Raw genomic sequence first — 23019 nt, 5'->3', positions numbered from 1 at the left:
AAGTACATGATTGTCTATGGGAAAAAAATGATGTTTCATTAAAAATTATGAGCAATTAACGTCAAGCAACACTAAATTTTAAACGTCAAAAAATCAAAAAAGCCGCAAAGGCGATCGTAGTTTATTTAGTTTTTAGTGTTATTTGTTTAATTATTATTAACATAAACTCCTAAAGAGTGCTCCAACCATAATTTTATCTAGTCTTAGTTGTATGTACGGTATTTTAGCTCGCAATTCCAAAGCAATGACCATGTTATTGTGCCATAAAACTGTTGATTGACGATCCTTTGTTTGCAACTCGCCTATTTCTGCGGCCGTGGACCAATGATTAAGTGTTTTGTGGACTAGAATACCATTATTGCGCGCTGTTTTTGCTTATACAGCTTCAGAAGCAGGTATTTCGAGGTGAAATCACGTTAAATACGTCGACCATAGATTGTGGCTTGTTGTAATATTTCGTAACAGTCCGCCTTGTCTTTTCGACGAGAAACATGGCTGTATTGCTCAATTTCGGCCGTGGAAGCTTCTCAAACAGCCTGAAACAGAGACTTGGTGGTAAACACATAAGATTCTAATAAGAATTAGAAGGATGTCAGCTATTGATGCCAAGCAAGTGTGGCCCGACCTATCAAGGGGTAACCTTGACGACAGATATGAGAAATGTCGAAATATCACCGAGGAGATATACAAGAGGATAAACATAACATTTCAAATCAAAAAGCTGGAAACGGGGACTCAAAGTGATGATTCGGACCAAAGGTATTTATGTTATATTTTCCTTCTTTCCTGAATGATTTATTTCACGATGTTTGTTTGTCAGTTGTGGACAATTTACCTTGCCATATTGATCCGAAAATGGTTTATTTTAGAGTAGTAAAGGAAAGCAATGCGACAGAATAATTTATATTGATTATTGATGTAAATAGTTTCATAAATTCTTTAATTATTATTTTGTTTGTTTCTTATAATAATATAATAAAGAAAATTCTTATAATAAAAAAAAATAGTATGGAAGGGATCAAATGATTGTTTTTTTAAACGAATATTATATTCTTCTGCGGCTGGTTTGAGCTGGAGCGAGGCCACAAGGGTCGCTGAAGATAGGAAGTCGTGGCGCGAGCTTGTGAAGGCCCTTTGCACCTCTGGGGTGCCTTAGGACTACAACACACACAACACACATATTCTTTGCCATTTTTTTATTATATTCAACATATGGAATCTATGGAGATTTAATCTCGTTTAAAAATATAACTAAATAGCTCTTTCCAGCGGCTTCGCTCGTGTTAGAAAGAGACCAAAAGTAGCCTATGTCACTCTCCATTCCTTCAACTATCTCCACTTAAATAATCAAGTCAATTCGTGGTTCCGTTTTGCCGTGAAAGACGGACAAACAAACAGACACACACACTTTCCCATGTATAATATTATTATGGATTTTGACCAACACTGAGTTGAAGGTCAATCTTTCACAAAATAAATTAAGTGTTACTAAAATTAGCCTGGTTTCCTCATGATGTTTTCCTTCACTGAAAAGCAACTGTCAAATATCAAGAGGAATTTCGCACATGCATTCTGGTTTCCAACCTGCAACCTCTGAATTGAAAGTCGCACTCTCTTACCACTAGGCCACCAGCCCTCTCCTTTAAAGAAATAATATACATTTTAAAATCATCACCCTGTTGTGTTATCCCGACATTTGCCATGGCTCATGGGAGCCTGGGGTCCGCTTTGACAACTAACCCTAAGATTTGGCGTAGGCACTAGTTTTATGAGAGTGACTGCCATTTTACCTTCCAATGCTTGTAAGATGCGATGCTGTATCTAAAAGTGAGACTTACACAGAATCCTATTATACATTTTAAAGTCATTCAATAATAATCCATACTAATATTATAAATGGGAAAGTGTGTGTCTGTTTGTTTGTCCATCTTTCAAAACGGAGCAACAAATTGACGTGATTTTTTAAGTGGAGATAGTAGAAGGGATGGAGAGTGAATAACCCCCCACATCCCTAAAATGGAATGGAGGGGGGGGAAGTTTGTATCAAGCATTCCGCAATTTTCGAATTTAACGCGAGTGAAGCCGCGGGCGAAAGCTTTATTATTATTATTAAAGCCTTTCTTTTCACGAACTAGTTTCATTTATATTGATTTAAACTAACACGATCTTCACTCATATTATTAAATTAAAACGGGACTTAATCGCGTAAAACTTACGTTTTATATTTAACCCGACGTTTCGGACATGACATTACGTCCGTGGTCACGGGTAGACTGGCTGGGAGTTGTATCAACATCTTCTAGCTGTACGAGTTTTTCGAACTACCCGCACTTGATTGTCATCAGTCACTTTTACGCTAGGGTTGCCACTCTGCCTACATACAACACTCACGACATCCGATGGTATGGGACGGGAAGTTTTCTCACGTTTACACTTGCTAATCACTGGATTCCACGAAGATGAAATCCCTTGCCCTTCATTTTGATTGAAATTACGATGTTTCCTGATTTCAATCGCTTCAATTTAATTTGATTCGTTTTAACTTAATAATACTAGTTTCATTTGTTTTTATTCTTATTTTTTATGTATATTCTTCTGTTTATGTTCGTAATGGTCTTTTGACCTAGGCCTCTTCCGAATCTAATATGGATAGATAGTTATCTAGCATTTCTTTCCATTTTTGCCTGTCTGTAGCTATTTCTGTCCAGGTTTTTCCTATTTTTTCTATGATGTCTTTTTCCCATCTCGTTTTGGGTTTCCCCTTCTTTCTCTTGCCAATTTTTGGGTTCCAGTATGTTGCAATTTTTGTCCATCTGTTGTTCCTCATTCTGGCTATGTGCCCTGCCCAGTTGTATTTTTGTTTTAATATATGTCTTGCGGCGTCTATAAAGTTTGTTCTTTTTCTAATCTCTGTGTTTTTGACTCTGTCAACTAATTTTATGTTTAGGACACTTCTCTCTATGGCGGGCGAAAGCTAGTAAGGTAATAAAGTTTCCATGTTTAAAACACAACTAGCTTTTACCTGCGGCTTCGCTCGCATTAGAAAGAGACAAAAAGTAGCCTATGTCACTCTCCATCCCTTCAACTATCTCCACTTAAATAACCTAACCACAAAATTAAAATTTTGAAAAACCCCCGACTGCAACATAGTAGACCGATTTTCATGAAACATGGCTAAGAACACTCCCGACTAACTCAGCTTTCAGACAAAAAAAACTAAATCTAAATCGGTTCATCCGTTCGGGAGCTACGATGCCACAGACAGACACACACACAGACAGACAGACAAACAGACAGACAGACAGACACGTGAAACTTATAACACCCCTTCGTTTTTGCGTCGGGGGTTAAAAATCACGTTGATTCGTCGCTCCGTTTTGCCGTGAAAGGCGGACAAACAAACAGACACACACCCATTTATAATATTAGTATACACCGTGTTTTTTTGTTTTCCGTTAAATTCGACACGCAGTTAGGTTCATCATCAGGAACCACCCTGTATATCGCTTTTTGTTAAATTCGAAAAAAAATCTATCGCGAGCGAAGCCGCGGGCAGAAGCTAGTAAATTATAAACTGAAATAGATATCATACACGAAAGAAAAAACGACAAGGCCCACTGGTGGCCGAGCCGGGAATCGAACCGGGGTCTTCATCTTTTTTTTTCTTTTCCTTCGTGTATGATATTGATATCTATTTCAGTTTATAATTTATATATAGTAGGGTGATTACTTGAAATAACCTAACCACAAAATTAAAGTTTTGAAAAAACCCCCGACCGCGACATAGTGGACCGATTTTCATGAAACATGGCTAAGAACACTCCCGACTAACTCAGCTTTCAGACAAAAAAAACTAAATCTAAATCGGTTCATCCGTTCGGGAGCTACGATGGCACAGACAGATACACACACAGACAGACAGACAAACAGACAGACAGACAGACACGTCAAACTTATAACACCCCTTCGTTTTTGCGTCGGGGGTTAAATCACGTTGATTCGTCGCTCCGTTTTGCCGTGAAAGGCGGACAAACAAACAGACACACACCCATTTATAATATTAGTATACACCGTGTTTTTTTGTTATCCGTTAAATTCGACACGCAGTTAGGTTCATCATCAGGAATCATCCTGTATATCGCTTTTTGTTAAATTCGAAAAAAAAATTATCGCGAGCGAAGCCGCGGGCAGAAGCTAGTAAATTATAAACTGAAATAGATATCATACACGAAAGAAAAAACGACAAGGCCCACTGGTGGCCGAGCCGGGAATCGAACCGGGGTCTTCATCTTTTTTTTTTTTTTTCCTTCGTGTATGATATTGATATCTATTTCAGTTTATAATTTATATAGTAGGGTGACTACTTGAAATAACCTAACCACAAAATTAAAATTTTGAAAAAACCCCCGACCGCGACATAGTAGACCGATTTTCATGAAACATGGCTAAGAACACTCCCGACTAACTCAGCTTTCAGACAAAAAAAACTAAATCTAAATCGGTTCATACGTTCAGGAGCTACGATGCCACAGACAGACACACACACAGACAGACAGACAAACAGACAGACAGACAGACACCCCGTCGTTTTTGCGTCGGGGGGTTAAAAACAACAAACCAATAAATATTTAATAAAATAATTTTGTTCGCTAGTTGCCTTAAATAGTTAACACTGAAAGTGGTCTAAGGGACCGGCCACATCAGAGCGTCGCGAGTCTCGGGGCGCGCAACGGACGTCCGCGCCACGCCACCTGAGTGTAATTCAAAAAACGTCTCCTCAGTACATTTTGTATAGGAAGGACGTAAGACGCGCCGCCAAGCGGCGCGGCGCGCGCCACGCCACGCCACCTGGGGCGCGTCTTACGTCCTTCCTATACAAAATGTACTGAGGAGACGTTTTTTGAATTACACTCAGGTGGCGTGGCGCGGACGTCCGTTGCGCGCCCCGAGACACGCGACGCTTAAGGCAGCGTTCCCACTTATGCGTCGCGTGTCTCGGGGCGCGCAAGGGGCGTCCGCGCCACGCCGCTTAAGTGTAATTCAAAAAACGTCTCCTCAGTACATTTTGTATAGGAAAGACGTAAGACGCGCCCCAGGTGGCGTGGCGGCGGCGGGGCGCGCCTTACGTCCTTCCTATACAAAATGTACTGAGGAGACGTTTTTTGAATTGACAATGTTTCAAAATTTTCAATGTCCCTAAATCGAAAACCATTTCGAGATATACGCTTGTAGATCACATAAATCATTTTTTAAATTTTTTTTTCCGCATTTTTAGTATAAAAAATCTTAAAAATAGTTTAAAGGGGAAGTGACGTCAAATAGCTGATTTAGAGCTGCCACTATATCAAAAAAATCTTCCAGTTGGGATGTCACTTGAGTTTGACAGTGAAACTTATCACAGTTCGTAGCAAAGATATTAAAAAAATCATGGCTTAGTCTATGATTCGTAGTCATTCACTAGTGGTTGACAGTGACACTTGACAGTCAGACATACCGGACTGTTTAAGCTGACTGTTAAAACTTTTTTTTAGGAATGATTTTGTCGTTTTCTTAGGTGTATGAAACAACACATGTGACGTCACGAAGCTGTGTCTTGACGTTTGTAACTTACGCTCTTTCTGCTCGAAGCAGTAATAAAAAGGGAATTTCTCATTAAAATAGCAGTTTTTGGAAAAATAAAAAAATACGTGTATCTTTTAGTATTGAGTTCTTTCAAACCAAACAATAAAAAGTAGTACTCAAAAATATGAAATGTTGTCAATTACACTCAGGTGGCGTGGCGCGGACGTCCGTTGCGCGCCCCGAGACACGCGACGCTTAAGTGGGAACGCTGGCTAATACAAATCTTAGAACAAATCAAATTATTCTCTTAATATTTTAATTTGTATTTTTAAGCCCGCCGCCGCCGTAAGCCTTCGGTAATTATAGAATAGAATAGAATAGAATATAATTTATTTCAATATAAAAACACAATTATACAATGCATACACAATGAGATGAAAAAAAAAAAAGAAGACATAACAGTTATAACTAACATGTACACTGTAGGTAATTACCAGAGATCGGACGGATTTGCGACATTCTTAGGGTCCCCCCACATCTAGCGTCTCGCGAGCGTCGCGTCGGGCCAACTGTATGGGCAAAGCCTGACGCCGCGTCGACGTTGCGTCGACGCGGCGTCTTTTTCCATACAGTTGGCCCGACGCTACGCTCGCGAGACGTTAGATGTGGGGGGACCCTTAGTGACTTACGTCATTTTAATGACTTTTAGTATGAGATGACGCACAAAAATCCGATCTCTGGTAATTACACTGAAAAAGGTGAACACTCAGCATAATGCCCGGTCCTACTGGAGTAGTACCCGACGCTGGTCTTCCGTGAACACCTGTAGGGAGCGTAGTTGCACGCAGCTATTTATAGTTACTACATATAGGGTTATATACCTATATTATACATATATGTACTTAACAAAAATTTTGACGCTAACAATTAATTATGACGATTTAGCACACTCAATGAAGCCTATCTCGCGGGAAATAATTCGTGTATAGGCGAATTTTGGCATAGTTGTAGGGAATGGTGTTCTAATCCACATACTCAAAGTACTGATGGGTAGGGGAGGAGCTAACGGGTGGAGGGGGGGTGTAAAGGTCCCTTTTTAGTTTTTCGCGAATAACTCTTAAACTGTGGCACATAGCAAAAAATGTTCTGAAACACAAGTAATCTTCATAAAATTCTCTACAAAAAAGTCTTATACACTTTTTATCTGGGACCAATCGTTCATGAGATATGCAAGGGAAAAGATGGACAATAAAGGAATAAACTCATTTGTTTATGAACAATACGTTTATTCTTATAGAGACGCGGTAGCGTGTCAAGCCAGGTTCAAGTAACAAAAGTAGCAAGCAGCACCGTGTGTAATATTACACGAACCGTTTGGAGCCACATTTGACCCCCTTCTAACTCAAAAACTATTTCACATAAACGTGTTATAATGCAACGTAAAAAGAAACCAACGCGCGTAGTAAAAGTATGAGCTATAAGCGCTCCTCAATAAGCCTGGTACTAGCAGCCCGCCTTAGTGCGTTTTCACATTATCCGATCCGATATCGGATGTCGGAAGGATTTCAAAGACAAAAATCCAAGACGGCGCCTTAAATGTACGGGATATCGGTCCTACTTCCGATATCGGATCGGATAATGTAAAAACGCACTTACCCCGCGCGCGCGCGCAGCCCTTTATAAGCCACCGCGCGGCCGGCGCTAGCTCATCCTAGTCGTTCTCAAAACGTCGACGTGAGACCGCCCCACAAGGATGGGGTGCGACCAGATACAGCCCTCACAACGCCCAGCGCGGAAGGGGCTACTCACACCCCAGCAGGGGTGTTGAACGACATTACAGCAGCGCTCGCTCAGTTTGTCTCGCGCAGCGATCCGATCACATTGTAGCTGACTTGACGAGCAAAGCATCACGACCGCCCGGTATTCCTTTGATGGGATAAATTCATAAATAAAATTTCTAACTATCTTCCGTCTCTACTTCGATGGGAGATCCGTTAGTGCATGCTCCCGAGCATACACCACAGACACTGGAGCAGGCAATTCCTGCTTTTCGGCAGCCGCATCGCACCCCACACCCAGTCTTGCATCGGCAAAATATAGTTTTGAGAATGGAGTCAGGTGCCACTGGGTCGTTGGTTGTCACTGGCTTTAATATGCCATCGCCTCTTCTAGTTCATCCCCATTCAGTAGGTGGTAAATAAATTGTACGTTAAATACAAAATATTTGTACGCCTGCTTGAATATTGAATGCACCTGCTAAACTTACCTCTATTTTAGGAAAATTTTACTTATTGAATCCGAAAAAAAAGGCGTACAAATATTTTTGTATTTAACGTACAATTTATTTACCACCTACTGATGGTAAATAAATGAGGATGAACTAGAAGAGGCGATGGCATATGAAAGCCAGTGACAACCAACGACCCAGTGGCACCTGACTCCATTCTCAAAACTATATTTTTCCGATGCAAGACTGGGTGTGGGGTGCGATGCGGCTGCCGAAAAGCAGGAATTGCCTGCTTCAGTGTCTGTGGTGTATGCTCGGGAGCATGCACTAACGGAGCTCCCATCGAAGTAGAGACGGAAGATAGTTAGGAATTTTATTTATGAATTTATCCCACCAAAGCAATACTGGGCGGTCGTGATGCTTTGCTCGTCAAGTCAGCTACAATGTGATCGGATCGCTGCGCGAGACAAACTGAGCGAGCGCTGCTGTAATGTCGTTCAACACCCCTGCTGGGGTGTGTGTAGTCCCTTCCGCGCTGGGCGCTGTGAGGGCTGTATCTGGTCGCGCCCCATCCTTGTGGGGCGGTCTTACGTCGACGTTTTGAGGACGACTGGGATGAGCGAGCGCCGACCGCGCGGTGGCTTATAAAGGGCTGCGCGCGCGCGCGGGATAAGTGCGTTTTCACATTATCCGATCCGATATCGGAAGTAGGACCGATATCCCGTACATTTAAGGCGCCGTCTTGGATTTTTGCCTTTGAAATCCTTCCGACATCCGATATCGGATCGGATAATGTGAAAACGCAGTAAGGCGGGCTGCTAGTACCGGGCTTATTGAGGAGCGCTTATAGCTCATACTTTTACTACGCGCGTTGGTTTCTTTTTACGTTGAATTATAACACGTGTAAAGTCGCCGTCAATAGAACTTGTGAACAATGTAAACAAACCTTGTAGTCAAAATGTCTTTAATTTTCATTCTAACTCATCAGATACTGGCTAAATCCATGTGTTATTTAATCAATTCATATCACATTATGTTCCTCAACCTTTAAAGCAATAAAATTGTGCTAGAATATTGATATTTTATAGAATGGTTTGTTTACATTGTTCACAAGTTCTATTGACGGCGACTTTATGTGAAATAGTTTTTGAGTTAGAAGGGGGTCATATGTGGCTCCAAACGGTTCGTGTAATATTACACACGATGCTGCTTGCTACTTTTGTTACTTGAACCTGGCTTGACACGCTACCGCGTCTCTATAAGAATAAACGTATTGTTCATAAACAAATGAGTTTATTCCTTTATTGTCCATCTTTTCCCTTCCATATCTCATGAACGATTGGTCCCAGATAAAAAGTGTATAAGACTTTTTTGTAGAGAATTTTATGAAGATTACTTGTGTTTCAGAACATTTTTTGCTATGTGCCACAGTTTAAGAGTTATTCGCGAAAAACTAAAAAAAGGGACCTTTACACCCCCCTCCACCCGTTAGCTCCTCCCCTACCCATCAGTACTTTGAGTATGTGGATTAGAACACCATTCCCTACAACTATGCGAAAATTCGCCTATACACGAATTATTTCCGCCGACGGACAGTTAAATGTCTTCGTTATGCGTGCTAATTAGTCTATTAAGAGAAAGGACAAGTGGCTATTCTTGTTTTATATTTATTTTAAGAATTTTGTACTACAATTAAGTTAAATAACAATTTGGAAACGATGCAGATGAAAGCTATAAAAATTGTGTCATATACTTGGAAATTTCGACCCTTGCTTTCGTGATCCGATGGCCGAGTGGTTTTACAGGCATCCGTCCGGTTAACGGAGTACGCTGGTTCGATTCCAGCTCAGAACACTTGGAGGCCTTGGTCACTTTTTAACCCCCGACGCAAAAACGAAGGGGTGTTATAAGTTTGACGTGTCTGTCTGTGTGTATGTCTGTCTGTCTGTCTGTCTGTCTGTTTGTCTGTCTGTCTGTCTGTGTGTGTCTGTCTGTGGCATCGTAGCTCTCGAACGGATGAACCGATTTTGATTTAGTTTTTTTTATCTGAAAGCTGAGTTAGTCGGGAGTGTTCTTAGCCATGTTTCATGAAAATCGGTCCACTAGGTCGCGGTCGGGGGTTTTTTCAAAATTTTAATTCTTTGTATATGACATTTATTTTATGTTTGTGGTCTAATACACTCGTAAAGTCAGAAGTCCGAGATCAAAACTGGTTTCGGTATAAAATAAACACATTATAATGCATTTAGGGACCAGACGCATGTATAATAGAAACCTGTTCCAAGTAAAAATAGAAAATTAGCATTTGAGGTGACCGATACTATTTTTTCAGTACAGATGGTGTTTTTTTTACGCACTAGTGCGAGAAGTGGTTCATTATATAACAGGTCAAAACTTCGGAAGCTCACCTGTACTGAAAAACGTCGTACGATACACGTGCGAAAAGGAAATTCGCAACTCGTGTCGATTTAAAACACTCCCTTCGGTCGTGTTTTAATTTATCGCCACTCGTTTCGAACTTCCTTTTTGACGCACTTGTATCGTAATGTACTATTATCCAAATAACGCGACCAAATCGTAAAATAGTACATTACGATACTAGTGCAGTAAAGAGGTAATTTTTAACGAGTGGCGGTTTAAAACACTCCCTTCGGGTGTGTTTTACGCCACTTTCGTATTTTCCGTATTTGTATATTTCGAATTTCTTATGTTCCGTACTTGTATATATGTGTTAAAATGGTCAAATATTAATATTGACTGAGTGATTTTTTTGCATTTCAACCCTAACGTGTGATATATTGTTGGATAGGTATTTAAAAATAAATAGGGGTTTACTAAAACTATTTTTTGATAATGCTCATATTTTCGGAAATAATCGCTCCCAGAGTATAATAGTTATTTGTTATACAAGGGGGCAAAGTTGTATTTTAACGCCGAGTGTGGAATTGAAAAACGAGCAAGTGAAAGGATTCTATAGTTGAACCACGAGCGAAGCGAGTGGTTCGAGAATAGAATCCTGAACTTGCGAGTTTTTTAACACACGAGAAGTAAAATACATTTGCACCCGAGTGTAACACAAAACTTTTCCCCTCACTATAGCGAGGAAACTTCAACGCAAAAATGCGTTTATCACTGCTTCCAGTAGTTCCACAGGTGGTAAATCATCTTTATTACTAGATTCACCTACTTTTATCAATTTTAAAGCAGTTAATTTGATTTTATTCAAGGTCAAATTACTTTACCCACTAGTGGATAAAATGCGTTTTTACCCGCTGGTATTAAAGGATAAAACACGTGTTTCCGAGCTAGTGAGGGGAAAAAAAATGTCTTTGTCGCTAGATGTCACTATAACTATGCCTATACAAATAACCCGCATTTACTGATGTATGGAGTTACAACTCTTCCGTTACTTATTCCTCTATGCGTGAATATAACGCCGTGACTTGCGTGGGCGACGGCGATGCGACGCATACGAAATCAAACCTTATCGATATGGAAATAGACGATGCGGCGACCGTCGCCATCGCAAGACACGGCGTATAAAATTTTGAAAAAACCCCCGACCGCGATATAGTAGACCGATTTTCATGAAACATGGCTAAGAACACTCCCGACTAACTCAGATTTCAAACAAAAAAAAAATCGAAATCGGTTCATCCGTTCGGGAGCTACGATGCCACAGACAGACACACACACGGACAGACAAACAGACAGACAGACAGACACGTCAAACTTATAACACCTCGTCGTCTTTGCGTCGTAAAAATTGGCCCAAAAAATGTGGTAGACTGATAAGTTGACTTGTTACAGTGACCTGATCGACAGCAACGAACTAAGCAACGAGACAGACCTGTTCGCCTGCGACAAGAGCAGCATCTCCAGCAGCTCCGAGTTGGAGGCCGAGGCGCCGGCGAGGGCGGTCAACATCAACAATAACGAGGAGAAGAAGAAAGCGGCCGTGTCGCGGCGGCCAAGGAAACGGTATGACTTTACCTCTGGCTAGTCTGTGGCCAAAAGCAATCCAATCTATAATAGGGATGACGACTACATAAAAAAATGGCATGGGTTTATGACGACCGGTCTGGCGAAGTCGGTAGTGACCCCTGCCTGCTACGGTCCCGGGTTCGAATCCCGGTAGGGGCATTTATTTTTGTGATGAGCACAGATATTTGTTCCTGAGTCATGGATGTTTTCTATGTATACAAGTATTTATATATTATATATATCGTTGTCTGAGTACCCACAACACAAGCCTTCTTGAGCTTACCGTGGGCCTCAGTCAATCTGTGTAAGAATGTTCTATAATATTTATTTATTTATTCTGTTTAGCTCGTCAGTTAGATCGTCCAAAAATACTGAACACATATTTTTCGCTTTTTCTATTTAATGAAAAAATACAAAGATATAGAGCATCAAAGTTCCGGAGTGGGGGCTTGTGACGTCACTTCTATGTAAAGAAATGTACCTAGGCGTGACGTCACGCGAAACTTCAACGCACTGTACCATCGTCATTTTTCGTTTACGAGAAAAAAGAAAAAATACGTGTCTAAAATTCTTTGATAATCTAACTGACGGACTAATTAGGTTTTTTTTAGTCGTTTCGCCTGTAAATACTACTAAATACTGCTTCGATCAGGCAAGCACAGTCGGTTGCATCGCTCAAGTCGAGATTGAAAAATCTGTGGCTATCTGTTAAGGCGAGATGATCTGTCAAACTAACCAATCCAAGGGGTGAGGTGCGCGGCGTCCGGGCAGCCCCGCCCGCGCGGCGATGTTCGCTTGTCGCACGCGGGAACTCAAATTCGCGCGGCAGCATGACACAGACGGATCGCAGTCATAATGATCGCCGTATTTTAACTGGGCTTTCTTAGTTTTTTCATGAAATAGGAGGCAAATGAGCAGCTCATCGCCTGATGGTAAACGATCACCGCCTTTATTTTTTTTATTAGGTTTCATCATTTGTGTAAGTAATACTAATGATTTATAGTTACAGTGTGTTTGGTCAGCGTTGTCGGAGCTTTTAAAGACGTACCTAAAGTACAATCAATTTTATCGAACTTCTAGTAATCGCACTTATTTACAGATCGACAGGGTGAAATAAAAAGGACCATTCAAACTTTGCATAGTGACTTTTGAGGTCATTATGAACAACTTTTATTAAGGGTCCAATGCTGAAACATATACGAAAAAAAATTGGATGTTCCATAGAAATGAGCTGTATCATGACAGTCGAAATGTATAAAATAGATATTTTTTTTGCGTTTTCAGCATTAGTCCCACAGTAAATAGAAGCACAATTTGATTTGATTAGAAATTACGAGTTACAACTATTTACCTGCAAATATATACTGTGTAGAGAATTTTATGGAAATATACCTACTTCTCCTAAACATCATAACTGTAGCTTTTCCTGAATATATAAAAAAACTGAAAATGGGGACATAAAAATGGGTAGGAGGGTGAAGATTAACATCTCGGCGAGTTTTCTACTTCATTTACAAGTTTTTTCTTAGTAACCGTCAGCTTCTTTGACCATAAACTTTATGTAAAAAGATATTATGTCATGTCACTGCTGTTTAAAAATACACATTATTTTTTTCAGCCGTGAATAAATAACGCTTTTTCATTTTCATATTGAATGCCTTTAACCTGTATACATGCCAAAGTTTCGAATTTTATTCTTGTTGTTCATGAACCTACTAATAGCAGGTTACTTACTCGTATAACGTATTTTGATGATCATGATGAAATCACTCATCCAGTCACTGATGAAATCTGTGCTATTTATATTAAGATATGAATAAAATCTAAAGTATGAAAACTATGCAATTGAAACTTTGTCTATTTAATAAAGTTGCTATTGATATCATATCCTGACAATTATATTTATCTGGTTTAAACCAGACCCCAAATTCGAGGATTCAGAAGAACGACAAAATGCTTCAAGAAAACAGCTTTTCTCTTCGCTTGACTCGTGTTGGTGGGGGCACTACCGCCACTAATATCTCCAAATAAAATACAACCCAGCACAAGATAAAATATCATACTTCATAATAATTTATTGATAAATCAATACCATTCTATGCCTACCTCGAATTCTCAAGTATATTCAAATCAAGTATCAACTTTTGTCAAAGGAGTCAGACAGCTTGCTGAAGGATTCGTATAATCTTGCAAATTAGACAAATATCTGTAAATATAAAGTACCGTAATCATACCCACCAAATAAAAATAAAAAAAATTGTCCAGCTTTATCAATGTATGATTATGGACTTTCATCAAAATTTATTGAGAAGTTAAAATACTGAAATCTTTTAACTATTATGGAAAAATGGCGACAGTTGACAAACAAAATTTCTGTCAGGCTGGCCACATGTTTGGCATAGACATAGAAAAAATATAGACGGAGGGTAGCACGATCTAATTAACCTTATACCAAATTTTGAAAGACAGAAATACCTACCCTACCTGATCTTCAATCAGTACTGTATCTACCGCCGCCTTTTCTTTCGAACAACTCAATATGTTTATGAAAATTATACGTAAGTTTGTTCACTAGTTGGACATCAGTCATATATTTTCTAAGTGGAAAGTTGTGCTGTAATGACGTCACAGACGCGTCATCTAGGGGTTTCTACAATCTATGATGTTTAGATATCGTAAATGTCACTTGATAACATCATATGAAAATTAAATACTTACGAGTATATATAAATTATCATTTTCTTACCTTTTCACAGTCTTTGGTTAGAATTTTCTTTATTTATTTGTTTTCTAGCACGCAATTATTTTTTCTGCCTCCTCAAAGCTTTGTTCCCATTGTTTCAATGACACGTGACCACGCGGAGAAAACTGACACAGGTCCGTCCTCTGAAAGCGCCGCCGCGCGACTGAAGAGGCCATAAGTGCCATCGAAAATGTTTTCAATTTCAAAAAATTTTTCAAAAAATTTTTTTTTTGCAAAAACAGGATTAGTAACGGGTCTTTAAAATTGGGTTCATAGTTGTTCCATCTTTCCTCTGCGGATTTGGTAGTATTTGATAAATATTATATTATTTTAATGACGCTACCGGCACAAACTCATCAGATTCGTCTAGATAATCTTATTACCTATATATTGAAGTAAAAAAGAAGTCAAAAAAGTTTTTATCCCAGCTATGGGAACGATTTATTGTTTAAAGAAGAGGTAACTTTGGGATCATTTTCTATCGAGCGAAGTTGTAACATTCATGTTGTTCAACTCCATAACATACTCACCAGATGCTGAAATTTAACATATATCGTTTTCAGATTTTTCCATTGCGTTTTCCTATGTTTTTAACGGCTTCAAAAAACGAGTGCGCGCAGCGTCTACGGAAATATATCGCCTTAAAACGATTCTACCGGCGTAAAATGGCGTATAATGCGGGAAATCGTATTAAACGTGATCGTTTTAACCGGGTTCTACTGTAATTTGGTTTTTAGAAAAATAAATGAAGGAACTCATTTTAATTGCCAACTTTATGGATAAAAAAAATTTTTTATGTGAAAATACGTCCAAAAAAGTAAAAAAAAAAAAAATTTTTTTTTGGCGAAAAATTTTAAAATTCATATAACATTTTTTTCTTTCTTTTTGTCTCAGAAACGCGTGGTTCAAGTTATGCGGGTTCCTCGCGAGCACCTTGTATAATATAAGATAAGATTGTGTCATTTTGATTCCCAACTTGTCCCCAGATTCCGCAAGCGAGTCAAGAAGCGTCCCGTAGCGGAGCCCGACTCAGACGCGTCCAGCGATTCGGCCGCGCCGCTCAGCCGAATGCTGTCCGAACGGGTCGTGCCTAACATAGTGATCATCACTAAAGGTGGGTGTAGAAACACACACACGCGCGCACGCACGCGTCACGCACACGCACGCACCAACGCACGACTCACGCACGCACGCATGCACGCGTCCAGCGACTCGGCCGCGTCGCTCAGCCGAATGCTGTCCGAACGGGTCGTGCCTAACATAGTGATCATCACTAAAGGTGGGTGTAGAAACACACACACGCGCGCACGCACGCGTCACGCACACGCACGCACCAACGCACGACTCACGCACGCACGCATGCACGCGTCCAGCGACTCGGCCGCGTCGCTCAGCCGAATGCTGTCCGAACGGGTCGTGCCTAACATAGTGATCATCACTAAAGGTGGGTGTAGAAACACACGAGCGGCACTCACACACACGCACGCACGCTTCACGCACACTCACGCACTAGTGTACTACTCACGCACGCACTCAATAGGGTTGCAAAAAACGGTAGTTTTTTCTGGCTTGAAAAAAAAAAACATGAAAAAAACCGTGAAAAAAAAAACAGTTTTTTTTCTGTTGTATGTTTTTTTTCTAATGTACGAAATCTCAAAATTTGCAAAGCTGTTAATACTTTTATATGTTTTTTAGTTACTTAAGTTACTATTCGTTTAATAGTTACTTAATGTTAACTATTAAACGAATTTAATAAAATAAATTTAATTTCTGGTCTTATAAAAGTAACATGTACGAAATCTGTAGTTGGGAGTTATCACAATTTACTGTTGGCAACACCACCGCCTCTCCACGCTGCACGCCGCATCAGGGATTCCCCAATAAACGTTTGTATACTGAATGTTAATTGAATTAAAATGTAGGTAGGTACGTTATTGTTATTGAAACACGTTACAACTCACGAAAAACCGTTATTGTTGAGTTCATCTGAAAAAAACCATATTTAGAAAAAAATCCATGGGGCTCGGTTCCTTTTTCATTTTTTTTTTCATAATTCAGAAAAAAAAACCTGTCTTTTTTTTTTTTTGCAACCATATACACGCGTCCAGCGACTCGGCCGCGCCGCTCAGCCGAATGCTGTCCGAACGAATCGTACCTAACATAGTGATCATCACTAAAGGTGGGTGATCATCATTCACCATGCACGCATGCACTTACGAACGCATGCCGCACACACAAAAACACACACATTTTTTCTTAGACTTTATCTGTTGGTAGCATAGAGGCACAGTATAATAAAGAGTACTATCGTACAGTATGGCCACTCCCGCTCCCCGCTGAAAGTGCCGCCCACCCCCTCTCGGCTACCTCACAGTTACCGCATGTCAAAAACGCGAACAGTCGACCTGTCATATTTCACTCATACAAGCATAGTACGCGTTCACTTACACGAGCTTAGACTGTGTGCTAGGAACGCGCCTCTTTCATATATTTGATCGCCAGTGTCCGAGGTGTGATAGAGGTCTTTTTTTTTTTAACGGCGCTAATACCATTATGGAGAATAGTCCCACTTTTCTCATTGATAAATAAATGAATATTGGGGGACACCTTACACAGATCAAACCTAACCCCAAACTAAGCAAAGCTTGTACTCTGAGTGTTAAGCGACGATATACTTACTTATATATATAAATACATACATATATATATACATAGAAAACATCCATGACTCAGGAACAAATATCTGTGCTCATCACACAAATAAATGCCCTTACCGGGATTCGAACCCGGGACCGCGGCTTAGCAGGCAGGGTCACTACGCGCTAGGCCAGACCGGACGTCGAGGACTGTAAGGGAAGAGTAGTAACTCCATACATCAGTAAATGCGAGTTATTTGTATAGGCATAGTTAAGTGACATCTAGCGACAATCACTCGTCAATCACGCGTCAACCAGCATACATTATCAGTACTGCTACTTGTCAATAGATGTGGCGACGAGCGAAAAGTCTAATGTTCATCAATTTTTGGCTAATATTACAATAGTATTAATCAGTATTCTATTTTCAATTCCTTCTGCTTGTAATATAAGTTGTAAACTGTTCTAATATTAAATTTTTGGCAGACGAGACACAGTTGCCACCTAGTATCGAGTAGTGGTACTGATAATTCACGCTATTTGACGCGTGATTGTCGCTAGATGTCACTTAACTATGCCTATACAAATAACCCGCATTTACTGATGTATGGAGTTACAACTCATCCCATACTTATTCCTCTATGAAAAAAGGAAAGTTGCCTATGTTCTTACAATTTCATTTTTTTTTTATTATTGATAATGGGAAACAAACAGCGAAAATAACACATATAAAAGAAATACAATTTAGATTATACATAGGCCAAAAACAGTTTCCACTACTGAATTTAAAAAATTATGGTTGCTCAGGGAAGACATGACTTGTTCTACAATTATAATCAAACGAAATATACATATGTAATGTTAAACATAACTGATTTTAGATTAAAAATGCATATTAATAAATGCCACATGCCTTACTCTAACTTATCAAACTAAGTATCTACTTAATAAACAAAATGTCTAGAATTAACACATTTAAATTTTGAATTTTGAGTAGGTATCCTAGGGTTGCAAATAGAAAAAAAACCAAATGTTTTTTTTCAGAATTATGAAAAAAAACATGAAAAAAAACCGAGCACCATGGTTTTTTTTCTAAATATGGTTTTTTTCAGATGAACAAATAATTCGACAGTACCGGTTTTTCGTGACTTGTAACTTGTTTCAATAACAAAACATACATTTTAATTCGATTAACATTCAGTATACAAACGTTTATTGGGGAATCCCCGATGCTGCGTGCAGCGTGGAAAGGCGGTGGTGTTGCCAACAGTAAATAGTGATAACTACCAACTACAGATTTCGTAAATGTTACTTTTTTGACCAGAAATTAAAGTTATTTGATTAAATTCGTTTAATAGTTGACATTAAGTCTAAAAAACCGTATAGAAGTATTAACTGCTTTGCAAATTTTGAGATTTCGTACTTTAGAAAAAAAACATACTCCAGAAAAAAAACTGTTTTTTTTTCAAGGTTTTTTTTCATATTTTTTTCAAGCCAGAAAAAAAACCGTTTTTTTGCAACCCTAAGGTATCCCATGTTTATATTATTATCGTTCTATAACATTACCTTATTCTTTTCAGACGCTAAACCACGTATAAAAACGCCCGAGCGGAAACCGTGGAACGCCAAAGACAAGACAGACAAGGAGACCAGAGACAAGGAACTCACAGACAAGGAGAAAACCGAGCTGAAGGCTTGCACCATGTGCAGTCTGTGCTTTAGGGGAGAGAGGGGGCTAAGGTACTGTAAATATTGTAATAATACCACAGACAAGACTGATTACGACCATAGACTAGACAGACATGGACCAGAGACAAATGTGCAGTCTGTGCTTTAGGGGAGAGAGGGGGCTAAGGTACTGTAAATATTGTAATAATACCACAGACAAGACAGATGAGGACCATAGACTAGACAGACATGGACCAGAGACAAGGAATCCATAGACAAGGAGAAAAGCGAGCTGAAGGCTTGCTCCATGTGCAGTCTGTGCTTTAGGGGAGAGAGGGGGCTAAGGTACTGTAAATATTGTAATAATACCACGGACAAGACTGATGAGGACAACAGACTAGACAGACATGGACCAGAGACAAATGTGCAGTCTGTGCTTTAGGGGAGAGAGGGGGCTAAGGTACTGTAAATATTGGAATAATACCACAGACAAGACTGATTACGACCATAGACTAGACAGACATGGACCAGAGACAAATGTGCAGTCTGTGCTTTAGGGGAGAGAGGGGGCTGAGGTACTGTAAATATTGTAATAATACCACAGACAAGACAGATGAGGACCATAGACTAGACAGACATGGACCAGAGACAAATGTGTTATATTACACACTTACTTCGGTTCTAGTTTGTTTCTTTTTTTTACGATTAGTATATAAAATTATCTATATAATAGTTTTGGGCCACGATTCGTCCACAAATTTTGGATGTTTTGTCGACGTTGATTTTCTCAGTCACATCTAAAACGTGGCCCGCCTGAAATAATTTGAGCTCTTTGGCGTTGTTCTGACCGCGCTCGATGTCGCTCTTCACGGGAAGAAAGCCGTACTTTATTATTTTAATATAATTTTATTTATTTACTCATGTTTTTCAGTTTGTACTATGTGACCGCAGTTTGACAGATAAGTTTTTGCTTTCCATTTTATCCGCGCAGTGTCGCTTTAGTCGGCCAGTGCTGCCCTCTATAGTTATTGCACGTTCCCTATACCACAGACAAGACACTGACTACCGGTCTGGCCTAGCACGTAGTGACCCTGCCTGGTAAGCCCCGGTCCCAGGTTCAAATCCCAGTAAGGGCATTTATTTGTGTGATGAGCATAGATATATGTGCCTGAGTCATGGATAATGTCTATGTATGTATTTGCAAAGACCTATATAACTTCGTATAGACAGATAAAGTCTAAGAAAAAAACGTACCCCAAAACCATACAGAAAAAGGTACGGTGAGCTAGATGGCGATACACCTTTGGGGTACGCTCGGCTAGATGGCGCTAATATAAATATTTGACATTTTAAAACATATCAAGCTAAGAATATGGGCCAAATTGTCAAAACTGAGGTTCAAAAGTTTTAAGCCTGTGTCGAGAGATGGCAGTCTATGCACTGTGACTACATATTTTACTACCAGTGAGCTACAACCTCGGCCTTGTCGTCACTTTCCATCAGGTTTATATAAAAAAAAAAAAAAAAAAAAAAAAAAAAAACTTTGACAGTAAGGCTCCCCACAGACAGTCTTAAAAATTCATAATCTTAAAAAAACTTGTATGCAAATTGACAGTTCAAACTGACACTGACAGATTGACTGACAGTTTGAACTGTCAATTTGCATACAAGTTTTTTTTAAGATTATGAATTTTTAAGACTGTCTGTGGGGAGCCTAAGTCTCTTTAATACTCGATCCTCTTTGGTATTTGTATATAATACTAGCTTTTGCCCGCGGCTTCGCTTGCCTTAAATTCGAAAATTGCGGAATGTTCCATACAAACTTCCACCCCCCATGTTAGGGAAGTGCGGTTAGAAAGAGACAAAAAGTAGCCTATGTCACTCTCCATCCCTTCAACTATCTCCACTTCAAAAATCACGACAATTCGTCGCTCCGTTTTGCCGTGAAGGACGGACAAAGAAACAGACACACACACTTTCCTATTTATAATATTAGTATTAGAGATGGGCCGAATATTCGGTAAATATTCGGTATTCGGCATATTCGGCAAGTTTTTCAATGTTCGTATTCGGCCGAATAGTTCGGTTGCATTGCCGAATATTTACCGAATAAACAAAGTAAATAACTAATGAAGATCTTACGTATTCCATTGGATAATAAGCTCCTATTTTAGTGGCTTGCTAAGGAACTACTAAAAATGCGTCAAAATGTAAACACAATTGTTCTGTAAAAAGTTTAAAAACCGTAGTTTAAGAGTTGAGAAGAGTTCAGAGTTGTTTTACTAAGTTTTTGCTATCCACTAAATCATAAGAACATAGATGTAGTATGTATGAACATTATCAATCATTTCATAGTTTTAATCTTAACATTCGCTTTAAAAATATGGTGTAACCGAATATTCGGCCGAATATTCGTATTCGGCAAAGTCCATATTCGGCCCATCTCTAATTAGTATGGATTTTGCCAGGTTTTATCATCAACCTTTTTTTCACAGGCGGCACATGAATATGACACACATCACGCCCGTCGAAACCCGGAAGCGAGACAGAGACAGTCCTTAAGGTACCAACATAAGGAAGGAGAGAGATAGGAGATATAACATGCCGGCCATTCTTGACACAAACTTGTATATGGACGCTCCTATGAGGAGGCACACTTGAGAATAGATGGCGCCACCTTTTTAGTCCATCGCACCATAGAGGAATAATTACCTAAGGAAAGAATTGTAACTCCTGTAAATTCATTAGTAAATTCTAGTTATTTGTAGTGACATCTAGCGTCAAACACTCGTCAAATTGCGTAAATTATCAGTACCACTACTCGACACTAGGTGTCAACAGTGTCGAGTCTGTCAAAAAAATAATATTAAAACAGTTTACAGCTTAATATTACCATAAATTAAATATAACAAGATCATACCATCCCATACATTACAATGCGACCGCCTAAGACCGCGCTTACACTCCACCACACATAGATGGCGCCACAAAAAAATGCCTTGTTGCCACCGATTATTTGTAGATTGGCATTAAGTGTCAATTCCGAGCCGTAAATCTATGTCAAAAGTGACACTTAACGCCATCTACAAGTACAATCGAAAGCTACAAGACATTTTTGTGGCGCCATCTATGTGTGGTGGAGTGTAAGTGCGGTCTTAGGCGGTCGCATTTTAATGTATGGGATGGTATGATCTTGTTATATTTAATTTATGATATTACAAACAGAAGGAATTGAAAACAGAGTACTGATTAATACTATTGTAATATTAGCTAAAAATTGATGTGCATTAGACTCTTCGTTCGTCGCGACATCTATTGACAAGTAGTGATTGTCGTTAGATGTCACTACAAATATATGGAGTTACAACTCTTCCCTTAGGTACTTATTCCTCTATGGTATTAGGCGACACACGCGCATCATTTCCATGTGTGTGTACGAACGACCAGCGCACACGTGTCATCACGCACGCACACAACGACAACTGTATGGTAACAACTGCGACTTGACTGCCGGCGGTTTGTCCGCTCTCTAATATTATGGGCTGACAACACCCAACTGCGCAAAATTGATGTTACTTGCGCAGTTTTTTAAGACAAACTATTAGTTTTAGTAAGTCAAGTAAATTATATGTTGTTATTCATTATATTTCAACGAACATAGTCGTACTCGATACACGATTTAACGAAATTGGCTCGATAGAAAAAAATTGGAAAGATTGGTCTCGAGTTCGTCTTTTAACGGTTCTATGTCGGTCAATTATTCACTTAGTTGTCTTTAATTAAAATTACAATAACAAAAATATACATATCTAGAACACTGACGAAACATATTGCACAAATAATGCATCTTTCTATTTTATTTTAATATTTTTCAGTACTTTTCGTACATGCAAATAGACAGTGTACGCTAGCGTCAAGGTCATTGGGTGTTGTCAGCGTCCTATAGACGGTTTACGGCTTTGGCACTAAAAATAGGACTTCGCCCCTACATTTTTAATATTTTTTTAAGTGTTATGGCTCGTCGATGATTCCGCCAACGTCAAGGTTTAATGCACGCGTTTTATCATAAATTAAATATAAGAACGTTTTTTTGTGGCGCCATCTATGTGTGGTGTAGTGTATGCGCGTTCTTAGGCGGTCGCATTTTAATGTATGGGATGGTATGATCTCCTATTTAATCTATGGTTTTATGAAGACAA

General features: G+C 39.4%; 1 protein-coding gene across 1 annotated transcript; it reads left to right on the top strand.

Annotated features, from left to right (window-relative positions):
- The first annotated feature begins 111 nt into the window (after positions 1–111).
- On the top strand, positions 112–21673 carry LOC125239059. The gene is made up of 5 exons (XM_048146518.1): positions 112–759; positions 11600–11770; positions 15503–15630; positions 18733–18892; positions 21316–21673. Exons 1-5 carry the CDS (start codon positions 590–592, stop codon positions 21380–21382), a joined length of 696 nt encoding a protein of 231 aa, XP_048002475.1. The 5' UTR covers positions 112–589; the 3' UTR covers positions 21383–21673.
- The last annotated feature ends 1346 nt before the right edge of the window (positions 21674–23019 follow it).

The sequence above is a fragment of the Leguminivora glycinivorella genome, chromosome 25 (genome assembly GCF_023078275.1).
Source record: "Leguminivora glycinivorella isolate SPB_JAAS2020 chromosome 25, LegGlyc_1.1, whole genome shotgun sequence".
NCBI lineage: Eukaryota > Metazoa > Arthropoda > Insecta > Lepidoptera > Tortricidae > Leguminivora > Leguminivora glycinivorella.
Note: the sequence above shows the minus strand (reverse complement) of the source record. Positions and strands in the feature narration are given on the sequence as shown.

What these genes read in the sequence shown, in the direction of transcription:
- LOC125239059 (XM_048146518.1), top strand. Translation starts at nt 590, where the DNA reads ATGTCAGCTATTGATGCCAAGCAAGTGTGGCCCGACCTATCAAGGGGT. An exon ending in AGTGATGATTCGGACCAAAG is followed by an intron (nt 760 to 11,599) that starts GTATTTATGTTA and finishes GACTTGTTACAG; the next exon opens with TGACCTGATCGACAGCAACG. An exon ending in TCGCGGCGGCCAAGGAAACG is followed by an intron (nt 11,771 to 15,502) that starts GTATGACTTTAC and finishes ACTTGTCCCCAG; the next exon opens with ATTCCGCAAGCGAGTCAAGA.